This window comes from Pogonomyrmex barbatus, unplaced genomic scaffold (genome assembly GCF_055798465.1).
Source record: "Pogonomyrmex barbatus isolate J1 unplaced genomic scaffold, ASM5579846v1 scaffold8, whole genome shotgun sequence".
Classification (NCBI taxonomy): Eukaryota; Metazoa; Arthropoda; class Insecta; order Hymenoptera; family Formicidae; genus Pogonomyrmex; species Pogonomyrmex barbatus.
The window spans coordinates 7,095,845-7,117,977 of NW_028297182.1; the positions used below are offsets into that span (position 1 = coordinate 7,095,845).

Below are 22,133 nucleotides of genomic sequence, written 5' to 3' on the forward strand. Positions count from 1 at the left end.
CTAAACGCGCCCAAGCGCGCCACGACCTTCCTCCTCTTCCTCCTCCTCCTCCTCCTCCTCCTTCTCTTTCGCTTCCTCCACTCCTTCCACTCCTGCCTGTTCTTTTCTTGCTGCCCCTCCTTGACCGCAGGTTCGGACCCAGTTCTCCATGGGACCTAGGTGCTGCTTGAGATAAGAGTGTAAAGATCGTTTTTACAAAAGATTTTAATAAAACGTACGCTCACATTGTCTAAAATTGTATCTAAATTTTATTTCTTTAAATGTAGTCTAATAAAAATGTATAATGGCAAATACATCTAAAGATTCTATAAATATCACACATAATTTGTATACACATACACATACACTACAGTAAATATGCCTAGAGTATGAAATAAAAATAATACTGGAGCGAAACATATCGATGTTTTAAAATAATTAAAATTATATATAAGATAATTATATACAAAATCACAATTTTCAAATCACAATATTTCATGCTTGATAAGCCATGCTTTCTGAACTGTTGAATTTTTAATTAAAGACAGAGAAACTTCTTTGAATACATTTGTATTTTATTATTTAATTTATCATGTCAGTTGATCTTAAATGATTTCTATTATCTTGAAAGTTCAAAAATAACGTTAATCAAACGTTTTATAATCATTATTAGATATTATTATTACTTCTTAAAGCTGAACTATGCCAAACAATATTGTTTTTAAAGGCAACAAACATATATTTAAGTATTTTTTACTAAACGCTTATACAAAAAGATAGATGAAACTTAATCATATTAATTAATTTATTTAATATAAAAAATATTTGTATAATAATAAAGATTCAGTTTATATGAAGATGGTAATGCAATGCCATTCACATTACCAATGAGTTTTCAGTTAATGAATTTTTCCGTTTTTTATGCATAATCAACGCTGGAGCATCAATGTTCTAATGTTCGCATTTAAAAGCAATTTAAAAGCGATAAAATTGTTCGTTTTTCCACAGACCTCAAACACGTCCTGTGCACCATAACGTAACATGTTGCTCCTATTATGACGTGGCAGGTCGCAGCTGCAGGTGCGTACATGTTTTGTCAATGATGGTACATTGACACTGTGTATAGTAATATACATGTATTATAATCAGTAACGTATTTCTTCTTTTCAGAACCCTTGATTTCCATGCATACAATACAACATGCACTCAGTGGCATACTTGACAGTGGCATATTGCAACTTTGAGGAAACGAGATATATATATTTTTTATTTAAGTAAATTATTACTATAGTAAAAAGAACTTTTATATATACATTTATGTAACTTACACACACACACACACACACACACACACACACACACACACACACACACACACACACACCACACACGCGCGCGCGCGCACACGCACGCACACACAAAGTTGAACACTATATTAGAAGAAACTTATTATTTTATTAAGGTATAATGATTCTTATATTTATTTTTACAAATTAATGTTATATATTATATGTTATATATTATTTTCGTACTAAATGCTGATAAAATAACGAGAAATAATGAGTTTTTTTACAATACAGTGTAAGTCAGTTTATTTCATTCTGTCAATTCATTACAAAATTGAAGCTATTTAGTCTCAACAATTTTCCGATTGCACTCTATTATATTTTATTAAAACGTAATGTTGTCAAATACATCTAAAGTAATATAAAGAGAAATACATCGATACAATTTATCTTTAATTTTTGATTTTATATATATATATATATATATATATATATGTATATATATATATATATATATATATATATATATATAAATAACGTAATATTTTTAGCATCTTTAGCATTAATCTAGGATAATTTTCCTATTATTTTTATTAATAATATGCCAATTTCTTCTTTAAAATTTTAATAATACATTTGGATGCATTTGCATATTCTATTTTGATACTTCTTAATCTTCCGTAGCAAAATAATAGTATGGAAGGTTGCAACGAATTAGCACCTCTACGAATTATTAATAATATCTATCCTCACTCGATTTCCCATAATTTACCTATCCATATCGCGATTTAAAGATAAAAAGCCACGAATACGATTTCCTCAGCTGAATCGTCGAACAAATTGGGGGCTAAGGTCACACAACTCACGTGTGTGTGTGACCTTAGTAGTCGCGATGGCACGCGTGTGCGCGGCTTGCAGCGACTGTTCGATTAGCGGTCCACTCCACTCCCTTTATCACACCGGGACGAGCTAGGCGCGTGTAATGTGAGTCACATACGGAGACCGATCTGAATTGACCACATCCTGCCCATTTTGTCATGTGACATTAATGTCATTGCCGTCCTGACTGGAGAATTTCGAGTGAAATAGACGGAAGAATCAGCGTCGCTTCTCGGCTCTTAAGTGTCTCGACCTCGTACGAAAGTAGCTTCCTTCTCTGAAATCGGAGATTCGCTAAGTTAAGATACACATTTATTAAAAGTAGTGCACGCTAGTGTACACTAGAACGATTTATTATTGCACAAGCAGCGATTTTTTTCTAGATTCCTCGGCTACGCAAGATATCTCACATAAAGCAGTAAAAAAAGATTAAATTAAATCAGTGAACTTCTTTCAAAGTAAGGTGTATTTAGTATTATTTTTGTTGTCGTATAGTAAAATAAAACATTCAAACAATTTTGTAGATTCGATTTATTTTCCATAACACATGTTAAGTATAATAATGTCATTAACAATCATGCCTATCATATGCCTTATTAGCCAATTGTGTTTAAATCTTCCGCCATCTACACTAACGTCTGCATTTGAAAATGAAATTACACAGAATAAGAATAAAATATGATCTTCCTCCAGATAATTTGAAGTATAAAAAAAAAAAATAAATGAAATTTAAAAAATATATTTTAAATTTCATTATAATTTTATATTTGCAGTTTTCTGCAATTATAAAATATTTTTACACAAAACAAAAACTTTACACTTTTAACAAAAAATTTTAAACAAATTGACGTTAACATAAAATATTTCATTACACTTTTACAATTACTATTTTCATGAAAATATCTACTTATCATTATTTTTATTTGCAAATTTAAATTTTATTTGTCAGTTTATATTATCTTCTATTTATAATCTTTAAAATAAGACAAAAAAATTAGAATAACTAATTGTATAAAATTGCAAAGTTAAATATTATAAAATTATTAAAACTCTTCTATAAAATATTTTTTGTCTCGAAAAATTAATTTAATTTTTATAACTAATCAATTTTTAGATTCATTTTAGAATTCTTTTTTAAATTTTTTTATAGATTCATAAATTGTAATCATCTTATTTTAAACTTACAATTTTATTAAAAATCATGTGCAATTAAAATTAGAAAAAAATAGATTTTTTTTTAAATCGTAATTAAAATTTAGAAAAAATACATTTAGAAAAAAGTATCGATCATAAAAAAAAAATAATAAAAGAATAATAAGAGTAACAAGAAAAAGAATAATAAAAAAATAATTAACAACTTAATAAAAAAAAAACATAAGATTTGAGTTTTGTCATTATATGTTTCAATAATTTTACAATTATATTCTATATCTATTTTTTAAATTATCACTTAACGTAGCTATTTTATTAGTTCGTAATAGAACATGTTTGATCAAATTGTTTACTAAAGAAATTGATAATGGCTTCAGATAGCACTAATCATGTAACATTCAATAACAATTTGTTAAAAATTTATCAATTATCAATCATATGCCAGTATTATAATTATAATAAATCTAGATATATTTAATATATCTAGCAGTATAATTATCTTAATCAACAATAACAAGCCTATATCGTAAAAACGCTTAAATTAATGCTAACAATTCCTTTGAGTACAATTTGAATTACTTTATTCTATATAACGAAAACATCTTCTAATACCTAGTATAGCTATATATATAATCTTATGGACTAGCTATGTCTTCGACAAACTAACAGAAAAATGCTTATCCTTATATGAACTTTTAATACATTTTTCTAAATTTCTGTCGTTTAATTTTTTTTAAGGTTTGAATGTGTATACTTTCGATAAATCTTTTTCATACACATATAATGTGATAAAAAATAAAATATGTTAGAAAGAAAAGTAATTACAAAATTAATTATGAATAAATGAAATAGAATATCCTTTAAGAGTCAAAAATAAAATTATCCTTGACAAATCTTTATTATATTAAACTTATTATTATTATAAACTTAATTATATATTTTATATTTCTGTGACATATATGTAACCAATTTTTTAAAAAGTTATATCTTTTGTTTTTTTATTGATAATAATGCAATTGCAAAGCTTAATATAAATTTTTCAACAAATATAAATAATAATAATCAAGTTAATGATCAGTAAATCTTGGCAAAGTTATCATGTTATCTCATATTACATCAATGATATTCAACTGTATATGTAAATATATCAGTCCACATTTATATTACGTCAAATTCTTATTACTGTATTGACATTTATAAATATTGATTATGTGAAATCCACTTCATTCTATTACATTGCATTATATAATGTTGGTATGTATAATTATTCCATATCATATGTAGTGAGTAAAAATAGCATTTGCAGACTCCATATTATTTGGAATAATTTTATAAGAAGCAGAAAAATATTATTACAAAGTGTTCATTAAACTACATTATTTTTATTTATATATTAAACAAAGCACATTGTAGCAACAGATTTCTTTTCTTTTTTTGTAAAATTATCCCAAAAAATGGGTTGTACAAATATCCTTTTACTCATTGTATGTATATGTAGCGAAGAGTAAAATTACATTCTTAATGTATTATTTCAATATTATTATTTCTAGAAAAAAATGATTAAAATAAAATCATATGAACATATTATTTTAAGAAAAACGTAGATTATTCTTATTTAACAAAAAAAAAGAACAAAAATCACTTTTGCACAATCTTTGTCTAAAAATATTAAAAAAATCTTCCAATCTATATCTCTTAAAAATATATCTTAAAAATTGGTTTTTAACTTATCTTTTTCTAGAAATTATAACACTAAAATTGACACTAAAGATGACAATTTTTACGCATCATATATATATATATATATATATATATATATATATATATATATAAATATTCAAAGTCAGAATGGATCAAATCGATAACTTATATATTCCGTTCACTTAGAAATACGAAATCGTGTATAAAATAAACTTTACATTTTTGCGCTAAATATCTTGTATTTTCACTAAGAAATCGCAAAATTATAGTAACATTGTACATCTTTATATACAACATTTATTACATTCGTAAACAAGCATTATACCCATTATAACGTAATATACTACGTATATAACGTAAGATACTACTTAAACGCTGTTTACACTACATATGGCTTACCAATAATTCAACAACAAACAGTATCTAACAAGAATGCATACGCATATAATATTTCGATCTTCTTTTAAACGTATTTAATAACGATATCATTTAATTAAATATTTTGTTAATTAAGTAATATGTTCTTTCATTGTGTATCTATTGCTTAGATATTAAAAGTTCAGTTTAGCTTCAACCACAACATATATGCATGATATATGTAAATATATACGGATATAGCATATTGGTATACATAATGGATTGTATTACAAGCTCCTTCTGGTTTTCTCTCTCTCTCTCTCTCTCTCTCTTCTATTTGTCTCACTTTATGACTTTTTCAAATATTTTTTCAACATTTATACTTAAATGTAATAAATGTTAATTTGTTAATCACGTTTCAAGCAGTGCTTCAAAAAATAAAATATTAAGAACAAATGTTTTAATTAAATTAAAAAGGACTCTTTTAATTTCATTTTGGATTATTTTGAAAAGCACATATCAATTCGAATAGTTGGCAAAGCTTAAACACAATTAGCTTGGATTCGATATATCATTAAAAAGTCTTTTTTTCCATTTTCCTTTCTTCTTTATATCAAATTTCCCTCACGTTTTTCTCTTTTTTCTCCCCACACACTTTTGTTATGCATTTAGTGTGATATTTGTATTTCAACAATAATTAAAAACAAATCAATTGATCACAATAAGTAATATACAGTCATTCTTGTGTGTAGTATTTATTGATATACGTTTTGTAATATATATCTTTTCAAAATTTTACTTTTTGTTGCCTTTTTCTTTTTCTTCCATTTTTCTCCTTTTTTTCTTCTTCTTTACGTTTTTTTGTCGCATAACATTTTTCAAATTTAAGAATGCCCATAGAAGATCATTCAAAAAAATCTGTACATCTATGAATCTTTGAATGCAAGAACCTGTCTACTAAAAATTAATTTATAAATTTTGTAAAGTATCGAATATTTAAGATGCGTAAATTCAAAACTATTAAATAGAAACTTATACAGACTGCAGCAGAATATTTTAGAAATTTCTTTAAAAATTATCTATAAAAGTTTCTGCGCATGGGCAGACACTAATTCCGAATGCGCATGCGCAAAATTATGACTTCGGATTGAAGAGTCATACTGTATGGGCGGGTTATTTAAAAATAGGAGAGAAAAGGGAACGAAATATAATGTTAAGAAAATAGGCGTCTTCATTTTTATTTATTATTCCCTATTACTGCCAACCGATTATAGATTATAATTAGACCACGGATGTGTTTATTCGATTTATTCAGATGTTGACAGCAATTACGCAGGCATGCGCTCACTGAAAAAAATTGAGAGCGCAAAAGGGAAAAAAAAAAAAACATCCAGCACAGCATCTTTTCTGAAAAGTTGAGCTTGCTGCATTGAGTGAATCCGCGATCTAATTACAATTTTCTCTAAAGCTTTAGTTTCACCAAACTTTAGGCACGCGATACGCATAGGAATTAATAGATTGTGTTACAATAATTACTATAATTACTATAATAACATCCTTTTTGCGTAGTCCGAAAAATGTCGTATAATAGACAACTTTAAGACATTATAAACGAGACGTCTTTTTAGAAAGTCGTAAAGACACATTTAGAACGTCTTCCTGGAAAATCTTAAAGATGTCTACAAAAGGACGTCTTACAGACATCTTTTAGATGCTTGCATTAATTGGATAATAACATTAGGAAATTTATATCTGAAGATACTTGGTTGATTTAATCTTGATTTAACAAACAGGCGCTTAATGACTATTATAAAGTTGTTAATTATAACTTATGAGATTAATTAGAACTTATGAATAATAATAAGGTTCAAGGAATTATGAAGAAATTATATAAATTTGTGAATGTATAGATTTATGGATCTGTGCATATGTGGATCGATAGATCTGTGAATCTGTAGATCCATGGATCTATTTAGCTTTCAAGCTGTGACGCTATACATTTGTAGAAGCAAGAGTCTATGATATTAAATGTGATCAGTGAATCTATGGATTAACAGATTTACGGATTTTAAGATCTATATTTTTATATAACCGATACTTATCTACTGCAATACATATTATTCGCACAATATAATTAACCTAATGGAACTACATAACATACTTGTACATAAAATTTGATACATCATTTTTTTTTTCAGATTTAAGCTTCATTAAGAAATAGTCGTATCGATGATCCAATGTTCGTTTCTTCATATTTTGATCATTTAGATGCCGGGAATGTATTTTCTTCTGTTAAAATGTTAAACATTACATTGATAAATGTTAAACATTATATTGCGGAAAAAAGAACAACTTTATCAATTTCTTCTTTCCACAAAATACCACAGAACTTAACAACTTATAAGATATAAAAGATAGAGAATAAACTAATATTAAATATTATTATATGATACATAATATAAATAATATACATTTCATGTCGTGCCGCATATAATATAAATTTAATTTAAATTTTTGTGTGCAATATAATGGTTTACGTTAATTGAGACTAAACGCCTATTTGTAGTATATCGACAGTTTGGTTTAAGATCAATAAGAAGCCTTTCACTTAAGTACGTCCAGAAATCAATAGTTTTAAATTGGAATTAAATATTTACCCTAATAGTATATATAGATTCTGAGAATATTTGAAGAATATCGTAAAAATAAATTACGTATATTCTCTTTTTATTCGAGATATACTGTATACAAAAAATGTATTGTATGTTTAATATTTTCTTTTCCTTAGTACATATTATACAAGGCGAGCTATTTCGATAGCTTCACCTAAATATCTTTTTCCTCAAATAATAAAAAAAACTTAAACAGATAGGGCTATTGCCCTATCCTATTGCGATATCCTTTAAATGTTTTCAGAATCTACATGTGTTGTTAGGATGGATGATCTATGGAGAGCTACCACGATCAGTATTACTATTAATGCATCAACAATTTTAATGATTTAGTTATCGATATATTATATATCATTAATATAACATATTTATATTATATTAGTATACGATCAATGTACATTTTTTCGTCTATCACTATTAAAAATGTAGTAATTACTGATCGCGAGTGCTCTTTGAAAATTGTTCTTTAAGTATAGAGTTTTAAGTCCTTCTTCAGTAATTCTTCAGTAATTTTCGCGGAATCTTATTTATTAAGTACTAAACGCGTATGAGAGTTTTCTTTGTATTATTATAATGTATCTTGTCAATGCCGACCTGATATTGTTGCAATGCCTTTTATAATTAATAATGAAAATATTGTTTTCAAATTATAAATTAAATGTTAATTAACAAAAATCAATAGATCCTTGGACTTACAGATTTATCGTATTTGCAAATTTCTGTATTCGTAAATTTTTTTTTTAATTTGAATTCTTAGGTCCACGCACAGATCTTTAGATCTGTAAAATCTTGTTGATTCGTGCTGTTGATTTATAGATTCCTGAGTATATAGATTCTTGCCCTCATATAAGAAGATCCTATCCTCAGATAAGAAGATTCTTGGGCCCATAGAGTCTTAGATGTACAGATCGTTGATATCACATAAATCTTTGAATTCATAAATTCTTTAAGTTCATATATCATGATCTGTATTTCTATATTTCATGCATCTTAACGTATTTTCATTTTCATTCATATCATGCATTTTAATGTATCTTTATATCCTTGTATTCTTAAACGTACATGCACACAAACTCGAATCTACAAAATCTTGGATTTTTCATGTTACAATACCATTTTTAGATGCATATATTCTTGATCACAATTTCCACTTTGTGAATTTCTAAATTCAATAGATTCTTGAATTCATGCATCTTTGAACTAATACATTCCTAAACAGTTTAAACGTCTGTAAAAATTTTATAATCAAATTCGATAAATTTGTAAATTTACAATCGATAAAATTAAAATATTATTAAAATGTTGAATAAAATTGTAAGAAAAATTGTAGATTAAAGACTTTTTATATTCGTTACAGGTCCTAATTTTTTCTGTTAAAAATTCTTTCTGACTTTACTGAAAACCTTTAGATTGAGGCTTAATTTAATAACAAATACAGCGATCTATTAACACGTTTCAAACATGTAGATAAATGTCAAAATATAAAATTTGTTAATTAAAATTTCTGTCAATCCCTTTTATTTTCATTTACATATCAATGTATCTATAAATTAAAATGCAAATTCAAGTTTATAAATCCGAATATTTATGAGCTCAAAAATTAATAGATTCAACAATCTGCGAATCCGAGTGTCTCTGCATGCAAGAATCCATAGATTCCAGTATTTCTGTCACATGAAAAATGCATTATATAGAATCATAGATCATCATACACATTCAACATATTATTGGATGGCAATAACTATCGATCGCCTCTTTAATATCTGTTCCTTTGCTTATACTCTTTCATCATACTTCATAGCAGATTTCAATATAATAACACTTAATTTTAACTCTCAATTGAAAATATCCAAAACAAAGGAATACAAGTAACAATTGTCAACATACAAAACAAACATATGTATTAATAAGACTATCATTCGATAATTTTTATAATCATGTATATAGAATTTCGATCTGTGTTTTAATCTATAATCTGCGCCATGTGTATGTACGACATACGAAGACAACTTTAATAATGTATTGATTATGAAAAAATAAAAAAGTTGTCAACTGAAATACTCCAGTATGTTCTGAAGTTCGACATTTCAAAAATAAAAATCTTTAGCAAATTTTTTACATTTAAGATGTGAATTATATTCTCTAACAACATATATAGATTCTGAGAATGTTCGAAGAATGGCAAAAGTAGATTGAATATATTTCCTTTTTTTTCGAGATATACATTATACATAAAAATGTACTATATATGTCCAATTTTTTCTTTTCTTTATTAAGATTCTAATAGTAATTATATCTAAGAAATATATATAGATCTTTATTTATATATTTCTTAGTTATATTAAATATAGATTATACTGAACGTAGATATATTGTTGAGATAATTAAAAGCTTAAACATACGGACAATTTTTCAAACACTTTTTATATATAACATAACATATATTCCAAATAAGAGGAAAATATATGTAATTTACTTCTGCGACATCATCCAATTATTCTCAGAATTGATGTGCTATTAGAGTCTTATCAATAGCGATAGAAAAATGTTGAACAAAATGTATAACTTGTAACTTTATTCAACATTTTGATAAATGGTAACTTCGATCGTTTTGTCTCCAATTTTCTTTTGAAGCTCTTAACACCATTCAGAGTTTTAAACAATACAAATTATGTTCAATGTTGTTACTTGATGGCTATTAAGTTCAACAGAACCTAACACGTACTTGTATCCCTTTGTGCTTGCCGTCTTTTATTAAAATTCACCGAGTACCACTTCCCTTACCAATGCCCAAAAATTTCAACATACCGACATGCTAAGATGTATATCGTAACGCGATGGGCAAAACACACTAATATAATACATCTACATGGCATGAACTAAGATCATCGATCATCCGCGGTGCCGTGACAACTCATCGGCCGAGCTCGTCTTCATGAAAAGAAACGTGTGTGACGCAAAGCTCAAGAGATCTAACTAGAACGGTCGGTGGGGGGTTCTTAACTAAGGGAGAACCTCTCTCGCGCGCGAATTAAGAGTTTTGCGAACGATCGACTAGCCGTCGATGGTCGAGATCACTCCCCGTGACACAACCCTGGCAGAAATAAGAGAAGATACCGTCCGGCTTTTGTGCGGGATTGTTCATTTCACCTTTCTTTCTTCCCGTTTGGTTTTGTGCATCTCGATTATAGTTGATTGCTCCATTCGGTTCATTTTACGCTGCTTCTTTCCCATTCATTTCATTTCTCCTTCCTTCTTCGCCTTTTTTTCTCTCTTTCTCGTCTTCCTTTTTCCTGTCTCGCGTCCCTCTCCTTTTCTTGACAACTGACATGATAGATGGGTGACGCTGTTACAATCGTTGTAAGTACGACGAAGACGATGAGTTGATGAAAATGATGACAATGAGAAGAAGTAAGGCTAATCCGGAGCGGTATCGTCGGGCAGAGAGAAAACCGGATGGTACAGGGTGTGATCGCGGTCGGCCAACGAGGCAGGTTAAAAAAGAAATTGTCTTCTTTCTGTTCTATTTTCTTGCGGCTTCCTACTTGGACGCGATTAATAGCGGTGGTGATCTGGCGATTGACTGAAGCAGCCGGGCTTAGTCTACCATCAGTTCGAAGTGCACCGAGCCACGTCTTTCAACTCTATCGTGGATGATGTTGTGCGCCCATGCCTTGCACTCGATATTAATGAGCACACCATCTACAACAAAATCGAATTTATAACTTCTGTTTCTCTATGATTTTTCGGATCCGTAGATTTTATTGGCTTAATTTTGGATTTACAATACTTTGAATTTTTAAATGACTAAACGAGTTAATAAATCTTACAAAATCATCTCTAAACAAGATTTGTTTTAATTTTCGTGCATTTCGATTCACATCGTAGATGTCTGAGGATAAAATAGCCATTATACAATAGTTATTTTCTATCTCAAACATATTTTGTTAATATTAAAGATGAGATAGGGCATTTACATACATTTGGGTTTTTCGAAGAACACAGCTACAAGAGGGCTCAGATATCCTTGAGTATTTTTAAATGGGAAGTAATAACCAGGAAAGCCACGACGTGGTATGTATTGAATCGCACCCATATTCTCCACATCGGCAGGATTCTCACCGGCACAAGACACCCAGACAGTGTCCAATCTATTAGATTTTTCTTCTTGCCTGATATGCTCTTTAAGATCCGCCGGCATCAATTCTGGCAAATTTTTGGTGTCATTGTAAAATTTCGGTTCCCATCCAAAAATCTGAAATAAGTTATAAAACGATTTTATTGATTGAATTGGCATCTGTATAAAAGGCAATATCCAATCGCTTTGATTATTTTACATTTCTAAAATTTAATATTTTGAAAGCTCAAAAAAATTCAAAAATGTAAGATAAATTAATTCAAATATTAATATTCGATAAATCAATAATTTAAATATACTCTCAATTATTGATTTCCGTTTGCTGGAGAAAGCTTATGAAAAAAATTAAAAAAAAAATTATCGTTCCGTACTATATATATATATATATATATATATATATATATATAGTACGGAACGATAATTTTTTTTATATATATATATATATATATATATATATATATATATGCAATATTCTTGATTTAAAGAGAGATGAGAGATAAAAATTCTATAAAAGTTTAGTAAATCATTTAAAAAGTGTATATACATACCTTATTCAGTTTCAAGAAGATGCAAGGTGCGGATCTGCTAAAGCCGTATTTGTTTTCCTTCGTGCATTGTCCCCAGGAAGTCATGTCTACATCGCAAACTTTACCCGCTGGTACTGGTCTATTGTAATCGCAGAGTACTCTCTCGTAGCTATTCGCACCGCTCGGCGGCCTTTCGTATTCTGCATTATACAGAGATTATACTTTAAAAACTATGTTAATTCTATATCCATTAGTTAATTGAATATAGAGCAACGTTTCCTCAAAATAAATATTTTTCTAAAATAATTAACTTGATTTACTTGCCTTTATATTAGAAATTATATTCCGTTCAAATATTTTTCTTACCTTCCAAAAATTTATCCAACTCCCTGGTCCAGTGAAGATAATTTCCCTCATCGCTAGCCTTGTACCAAATGAGAGTACTTTCGACGTTGCTTTCAGGAGGCATAGGCCTAAAACCGAGTCCCGGATTGCTGCCAATCAGCGAATCATCCAGCTGCCACTTCGGCTCGTTCGGACTCAACGTTTGATAAAACACAGCGAGCATCGCACCGAAGAAGCCGGACAGGACGGCATAGAAAATTACGTAGAACAGCAAAATTTTAGCTGAAAATATATTCATGCATATAAGTTATGTATATGATTAAATTTAAGAACAATTAATGCAAAAAAAGAAAATGTTTTCTTTAAATTCATTAAAATGATTCATTATTGGAAATAAAAAATATAATTCTTCAATTTAAAAAATAATTTTAATCTCGTCTCATAATATAAAATTTATTAAATTTCTTTTATATAATATTTTATTGTACTTATTTATTATCTACTTATTAACATTCTTATGCTTTATTTGTTTATCTGTTTACCAATTATTATAACATACACATATATAAATGTGATTAAAATAATTAAAATAAATACTTATTCATCTATATTCATTTAATTAACAAACTATAAGTAGAAGCAGAATCACTAACCACTCATATACATCAATATCTTGATATATTAAATTTTTGTTAAACAAAAGCTATTTATAAAAATGCAGTTATAAACATACAATTTAATTCATTCAACACAAAAGTTCTAAATTAATTTATTTTCAACACTAAATTATTTATTGAAAACTTAACTTTAACAATTTATTCTAAACACAGCAAGTACATTATACGTGTTAAATGTCACGTATCTTTATCTAATATAAGACACAAGAAGCTATTTTCATTTTGTTGTTAGAAATATCGTATATAATGTAACTCCTACTTTTACATGGAATAATTTTGTACAAAACATGTATTCTATTCAGAAATATTTCTTTTATGTTGTAAATATATATTACTTGTTTGATTGACATTGCGACTTGAAACCAATTAACATGTTGTGACGAGACGCTTGGATTATTGAAGCTTTTGTTTCTTGTACAGAAAAAAGTCTCAAGGCTAATTCTATAAAATCAATCGAAACTACTCGAAACACGAAAGCTATTTTATTATGTAATTGCAAACTTGATTGATTCTTTTCTAACACGCAATCTATTATAAGATGTGTATTACTTATTAACAGATTTGTTTTGTCAATTATTTATATTGAAAACAATTTTCTGTAATCTTTCAAATAAAAAAAAAAGTAAAATTTTCAATTTTATATAATAAAATTGTGAATTGTGCATACTCTGTATCTTTTACAGAACTTTCTCGCTATGAAATCTTAACTCTCTCGCTATGAAATCTTAAATATACATTAGAAATGCACTTATAACATTATTGCCTAAATCAAAAATTGATAATTTAGCTAATATTTAATACAATATATAGTTTATAATTTATATTTAATATATAATCAATAAAAAAATCAAAATAATCATTGCTTAACTTTACATTAAAATATTGAAGGTGTTATAAAATATATTATTTTACGAGCGTAATTTCTATTGTTGCTACGGTTTGCTAGTCGAAGGCTGGAGCACCGAGACAATTATGATCCGGCGTCTAATTGGCCTGAATTGGTATTGGGTAAGCGATGCCATGCGTTTGTTACACAAATCATTGATGAATATATTCTTGCGCACGCAAGCAATGTATCATCCAAGAGATCGATGCGTGTTTTTAAATTGAATCAACCGTATCTTAAGTGTAAAAAGAAAAATGTTTGAGCATTAATAATTTATACAGATCTCTGAAACTTTTTTTAAAAAAGATCTTATAAATGCTTAACTTAATAATTATATTCTCTTATAATTTATAATTCTATTACTCACAATTAAATAAATAACGCAAGTCAGGTTTCTCTTATCATATTTTATATAAATAAAATTATTTTTAAAATATATTATACTTTTTATCAGGGATACATCAAATGCAAATTACAGAAATCATAAAGAAAAATCGATTTTTCTTTTGAATAACACATTTTTTCATTTCATTCTGTCATTAGTTACTTCTTTCTGTATAAATGATGACATGTTTATTCTGAACGAATACTCATTCGCTTAATCGTATAAAACCTGACTCGGATCATAATCGTATCGTTTGACTCTAATGGGTCTATCATAATTAAATGTCACGGATAATTACAATTAAATTACAAACGCATGTTCACTGTTCATTCATGATATTCCATTCTTTTTATTTATATTAATTAAAAATGTTTACATTAATCAGTACTTTTTAAGATGGAAAATATAATTGATGATTTCAAAAATAAAATTATTTTATTTGTTGTAAAAACTTTTGTAGGAATTAGTTTCTTTAAAGAAAAGTATACATAAAATTTTATATAATACAATATATCTAATAAAAGATGTTATACCATACTAATAATAATATTATAATATTAATATAATATAGTTGTTAACTATACATTATAAGAAATGTTATGTAAATAATAAAAAAAATTTAATTGATGAAATTCGCTGTCGGATCTCTCAGTAAACAAGAAAACAAATTGTTTTATTCTTTTATTATCCAACCAAATTTCAATATTGAGACCATGAATCTAATGGGAAATACACTCAACTCCCTATATCAATGACTCGCTCAATGGCTGCACATACACCAAGTTATTACGAGTTTATTAACGTAACATTTCCATAACTTTTTCGAACTATCGATCGGCATGTTACGGAACGTGACGACAAGAGAGATCCGACTTCTTTCGACAAAAATAATAGCCTATTAGTAATCTGAATTTAATAGTATAACAAGTAAAGTGCATGATTGCTGATTATCTCAGCTAATTTGTGACATATCGCAAGATACTTGTAAATTGCGTTGCACAAAAAAATTGGGTAAAATTTTTTTTACGTTTGATAAAAGAGATCTGCAGAGAATCGAACTGAAATGTAGGACATTCAGCTGCAAAAATCGGCTGCGTTAGTAACGCGCAGACGCTAACACTATCTAGTATATAGAAATCAGACCATACCATTTCTGTGAGATGGTAACGGAGACGGCTTGTATTGATTTTGGTGGAAGTCGATCGACCTCAACAACAGAAAAGCAAAGGGATATAGATAAAAAGTGATGAAGCAAACGAGAGAGAGAGAGAGAGAGAGAGAGAGAGAGAGAGAGAGAGAGAGAGAGAGCAGAAAAAGAACAGTACGAATAATAAAAATTTATCAAAGATAAAACTAAGCAATGTTTAAAATTATGTAAAAAAAAAAAATTATACGCAAAAGTTTGTATTTTATTATAATAGATAAAATGTCGAAAGATTTCAAAAAAATTTTCATTCCAAAATCGATGTTCCATTGCATAATGAAATAACTGCCAGTTATTTAAAAAGTCACTCTATTGAAAGCTCCTGACATCTCTCACTCGTATATTTTCTCCTGCTCCTATCTCAAGCGGCAGAATGTAAAAATAGAATGACGGAAGTCTCCAGCGAGACTTCGCACCCCTCCTATGGATGAAGGAAACCGCAAACTTTGATTCCATTGAGAAACTTCAAAAGCGGCAGATGATAGCAGTAGTAAATTTTCTCTATATCTGGTCCCCAGTTTCTTTCTCTCTTATTGCGAGAAAGAGAACTTCCATACATGTACTTTTAATTTATACGTACGTTAAAATATATAAATAAATATGTTATAATTTACGGTCAAAGACAAAATAAACTTGAAATTAGGAGGAACGATTTTATTAATTCTATTGAATAAAAGTAAATTTTGAATACAAATAATATATAGTAATAGATAAATATTAGGCATAAATATCTTTTCTGTATGTATGTTGAAATTATTATAAATTATTATTAATATTATTTAGTTTATATAATAATAATATTATAATAATTATTATTTAAGTATGTATTAAGTTGAAATTCTGTTTTTAATGAAAAAATAAAATATTTGATTTAAAAAAAAAATAAACGGACTAAAATATTTTTCCAATAATTGAAAACAATTATTTTGTTTTTAAAAGTTTGTTATGAAAAAGAAGAAGATATTAAAAGGTGGACTTATTATATACAAAACTTTTCGCTAATAACAAGAAAAGTAAAAACTGTCGTTAAATGTCAGTTTATCAAAACAGGATGTACGTGACAGTAAATACGGACTAAGAAATACCCATACTAAACTAGCACTCTATTGATGGAAACCTTACGTTCATCACAAAATATTTTTAGTTTAAACCATTTAATCGGACAGAAACATTTTATCCTATATCATCGTAGATTATATCAGATTACTTCAATAAATATAAATTAAAACTTATTAAGTATTGTATCTATATAAATTGTTTAAAAGAAGAATAAAGACATTTTTTTGTTTAACATTCTATCTTTGTCTTTCAATGATTATTTGAATTAATTTTGTTGGCAAAAATATACATATATATATATATATATATATATATATATATATATATATATATTAAGAAAATTGCTAATACAATTTCAATTTTGTGCAATTAAATTCTGATTAAGAATAGATCATAATTAATTAAAAAATACAATATGTTCTTTTATATTATTTTCTCATCTTAATTCTTCCCAAAATTTTCAATTTCTAATGTAAAGTAATACATAATTTCTAAATTATAATTTAATTTATATAAACAGTTTATACATAATCATATAAATAAAAAATTGGTATTAATTTTTTTCTTTTTTTATTCTGAAAAATATATTTCCTTATTTTGCACCTTTTATCTTTGAATACGTATTTTACAATCGGTAAGCACTAATATGCACATGCATGCGAAACCTTATACCGCGTACAACATTTCCGATGAAGGAAACTATGTCTTACGTAACTAATCTGTCGTTGGATAAATTTTTGCCTCTATAAATAGATGTTTTGTGCAATAACATGACGTTATAACTAATGTCACTTGTAAAATTGTAAATTAACTTATGTTTTTTTTACAAAATTAACAAACATTATAATAAATAATATAATAATACAATTCTCTAAATGTTCAAATTTATATGTACTAAGTTAAATAAGCTAAGTATAAATTAGTGATTATCTTAAAAGATAAAATTATTGCGAATTATTCTTAGAAAACAAAACTCTCAAACAATTTGTGGGAAATATTCTTATGTTAATCTTCAACGATTGTGATTGCTAACTAAACAAATGTATGTGATAAACGTTGACATTACTTGGAAATTTTGTTATTCATAGAAGCAGGGAAAAGAGGAAGATTGAGAGAGAGAAAGAGAGAGGAAGAGAAATGTTTTATCAAATTGTCAAATTATTCATTTTAAACTTCTATACATATATTTCAATATTCTTACAAGCTAAATTTAAAATGGAAAATATAAAATTAAATGTAAATTTATGCTAATATGAATATCAATAAACAATTAAAAACAAACAAAAAATTTTTAAGTTATAAACACATATATATATATATATATATATATACAAATTAAATTATAATAATTAAATATGCTAGTAATCGATATATTTTATGACACATAAATTCAAAATTTTCTATTATTCAATATATTATTGTTTATGTATATACAAATAAATTGCTATAGTAAATGTGTTAAGGATGTCGCGACAAAATTTTCCTATCTAGACACTGTCATAGTGGCTACTACTATCTTTTATGTATTTATTACGTAATAAGGCTTCGTCATATATAACCTTCGACCACTCGTATCTCTTGAAACTTGCGCATCTTTTGATTTTGTTAATATTTGTTAAAAAAAGATATTATTTCACTAATTCTTTAAACAAAGATCAAATATAGAAAGTAGAAAATATAATAATGAAAATATATTTTATATTGTTAATTTAACAAGTGCTACTATGCTATATTTCTATACTTTCCGATATATTATCGGAAAGTCATTAATTTATTTATGTAATTTCTGAATTTGCAACATTTTAATATTTCCGTTCAATTTTGCGCGGCCATCAATCTTCGTACAGGTCAGATAAAGTGTAATTTAAGTAGTCGAATCGAAGACAAAAGACAACCGGGATGAAAAATTATGTAAAAATATTATTCATATATTACACGAGAAGAAAATATATCATTTATTTGTCGATCTCACAAATGTTTAGTTCCGACAAAAGCGAAAATTTAATTCTAGGATCACAAAGTATGGTAAAATCATTTTGACAATTCTTTTCATATGAACACTTCGATATAATCGACATAATCGAGTCATATCAGTTGCCAGATAAAATGCCTGTAACTTTCTTGCTTGATGTGTCACACAAAGTGATATGGACGGAACGATATGATATATAAAATTAATATGAAAACGATTGGAATAATGTAATATTCTCTTTGTACACGATATAGCCAACCTATATGAATTAGGCCATTAGTTAGATTACTTTGAATACTTTGTAAAGATATGCTGTTTTAAGACTGAACCGTTAAAATACCGCGAAAGTGTAGTTAAACACAAAGGATTAATCTCTCTACAATTAATCTCTACAATTTAATATGATTTCTAAATATCGTACTATCGTAGCTATATCCGTATCTCTTCGCACATCAAGTTCCGCAAGTCTATCTACTACCGTGACTTCAAGACAAAAATGAACGCTAGGACGATTTTTGTAATTACTTGAAGAAATCAGCAATTTATCTCCCGGAAAATAATCTTGCGCATAGAGAGGCGGGTCAAAAACGCAAGGACTCAATGGGAGAGAAGCTGATACTAGAATCGTTATATAAAATATATATATATATTACACCGTTAAAACTCACCCCAACTGGCGCCAGTGCGCCCCAGGAACTGTCCCGTCTCGGAGTTCCAGACGAAGACCCGGAAGCCCTCCCATTTCCCAAGCTTCGGCGGCGGGGTGTAAAACTGCTCGACCTTCTTGCCCTCCATCTCGCTGTTACGATGACTCACAACGGGGTGAGAAAAATCGCGCGAGAGACGAAAGGGTGGAAACTCTCTGGACGACAGAAGAAGATATGAGAGAAGAAAATGCGGTGTCACCCGCGCGTGCTGATCCCTCTCGAGGGCTGAGGACTTCCTTCCTCCGGCGGAACGTCAGCCGCGATCGAACAGCTCCGCGGGCGAGGGCGCAAAGGAAGGAACGGTCGATTCGTGCCCCCGTCTGGAGGAGCCGCTGCTGTCGGGCGCTCTCGTCCGGCGAAGGGTTGAATATTGAGCGATCGCGAGGCTGGCCCGACCCCCGCGAGAGAGGTCTTCAGTACCTATCCTTCCACCTCTCCGCCGTTTTTCACCCCTCGCCCCTCCACCCTCTACAGCGGCAACGCGCCGGCGTGGCCATGCAGACGCGTCAATACGCGATTTCCTTAGCACCCCTCCCGCGGCACGCGATCACCCTCGTTGCCCCTCCCTCCGCCCTTCCAACCTCCTTCCCATCCACGAGTTACCCCTTCGCGAAATTCGCGACCAGGTGGCTCCACTAGCAATGGCGGGCGATGTACCGCGCAACTGACGATCCGCGCACCAACCCCCGCGGATTTCGAGCCCCCCCCCCCGCCGCGTTTCGTTTTAGGTGCTTTCGATCGACCCCCGTCCCGCGAAAATGCGACCGCTCGGGACGGAGCTTACGCGACGCGATGCGCAGCCGATTCGCGTATGCGTATTAAGTCTCTCTCGCAAAGAGACGGACATGGAAGGGAGGATGATGCCTAAGAAAGAAGAAGAGGGGGTGATATCGAGGAGCGAGAGAGAGCGGAGACAGAGGGGAGGAAAGCAGATAGTGGGTCACGTGTCTGACTGCCGCGATAGCTTGGGCGAGAATAACGACACGGTCTCTTCCGCGGTCCCTAAACTGCAACGAACATTGAACAGCAAAACGCTGTTATGATTATCCCTTTGTGCTGTACGTAATAATATCCTCCGACGACATACGATGACGTGGTACTTAATAAGCAATTTTTCTGCACGCCCATAACGATATGTCTCGTGATATTGTTATCGCTAATTGATATAAAGTATGCAATCTTAAATGTCATTAATCTCAGCGAAAATATGAATTCGTATGACTGGTCTTCATATATCTTCGTCTTATTATTTAATGCAAATATAATATAGATACATATGAGAAAAAGATTTCGATATAATTTAATAAATACCAAATACAGAAATATATAATATAATTAATATAATAAATTGCAGATTTAATTAATAATGCAATTATTTATCTGCCAATGGAATGATAATATTAATCTTTCTATGTGACTGTTAAAGGTAATATTTCTTGTTATAAACTTAAAGTTATTAATTAATAACAGTTTAACAGTTAATTATGAGTTAAGTAAGCGTTAATTAATTTATTGTGATTAAGAATCGAAAAATGATTTATGAAATTTTTCATTCACGTTGCACCGGCAACATTAAATCTTTTGAATTTGTAAGTAATATTGTTTGTATCTTTTTTAAAATATACCAATAGATATAGTTAACTAGATTTTTTAAATTCAAAAACAGTTAAAAAACATCGATTATATGACTCAAATTTTACTAAAGCATAAGCAACAATAATTCAGATTCAATCAATTTTATCAAAAACAATTTTACAAAGCCTCTTTTATAAATTTTATGAATATCAATAATTTCTTTTAATTCAAAGAATGTTACAATTTTTACGTCCACAAATAAAAATTGTAACTTCCTTTAATTTAAAAAATATTTTATTGTTAGAATGTTTAATATATCTTTTTTAATCACAAAATTAATTTGTTTACCTGTAATCTGTCTAATAGCAAAAATAAATATTAATTATCAAATTCGTTGAACACGAAATAAATATGAGAATTTCAATTATTGACTTAACATTAATTCGTACACTACAAATATTGCCATATCTCAAATTCCAGATATTTCTCCTTACAATATAATTTATTGAAATTAAAATGTCAATTCACATAATTAAATTGATGTTAATACTTGATTTTACATTTTTATGCTGATAAACAGCCTAAACTCTTCACATTGTTATTTAACATTTTTCATAATCAATATATAGAAA

The 22,133-nt window shown here is 28.8% G+C and overlaps 1 protein-coding gene and 2 long non-coding RNA genes across 3 annotated transcripts; 1 reads left to right on the forward strand and 2 right to left on the reverse strand.

Moving 5' to 3' along the window:
• On the reverse strand, positions 1-2,490 carry LOC148934749 (uncharacterized). Its single transcript, XR_016141148.1, has 3 exons — positions 2,038-2,490; positions 990-1,095; positions 1-162 (listed from the first exon to the last, which is right to left on the reverse strand). It is a non-coding gene; the product is annotated as an uncharacterized LOC148934749 (long non-coding RNA).
• LOC148934750 (uncharacterized) lies at positions 42-1,783 on the forward strand. The gene is made up of 3 exons (XR_016141149.1): positions 42-179; positions 988-1,059; positions 1,150-1,783. It is a non-coding gene; the product is annotated as an uncharacterized LOC148934750 (long non-coding RNA).
• A 4,086-nt stretch (positions 2,491-6,576) lies between the features above and the next one.
• LOC105426247 (sodium/potassium-transporting ATPase subunit beta-2) lies at positions 6,577-20,425 on the reverse strand. Its single transcript, XM_011637387.3, has 5 exons — positions 19,888-20,425; positions 13,058-13,318; positions 12,713-12,891; positions 12,008-12,281; positions 6,577-11,728 (listed from the first exon to the last, which is right to left on the reverse strand). The coding sequence occupies exons 1-5, from the start codon at positions 20,012-20,014 to the stop codon at positions 11,625-11,627; spliced, it is 945 nt and encodes a 314-aa protein (XP_011635689.1). The 5' UTR covers positions 20,015-20,425; the 3' UTR covers positions 6,577-11,624.
• Between the last annotated feature and the right edge of the window lie 1,708 nt (positions 20,426-22,133).

Excerpts from the sequence above, each read along its gene's own strand:
- LOC105426247 (XM_011637387.3), bottom strand. The coding sequence starts at position 20,014 with ATGGAGGGCAAGAAGGTCGAGCAGTTTTACACCCCGCCGCCGAAGCTT. Across the intron at positions 12,892-13,057 it reads GTTGGATAAATTTTTGGAAG|AATACGAAAGGCCGCCGAGC; the intron begins GTAAGAAAAATA and ends TGTATAATGCAG. Across the intron at positions 12,282-12,712 it reads TCTTCTTGAAACTGAATAAG|ATTTTTGGATGGGAACCGAA; the intron begins GTATGTATATAC and ends AACTTATTTCAG.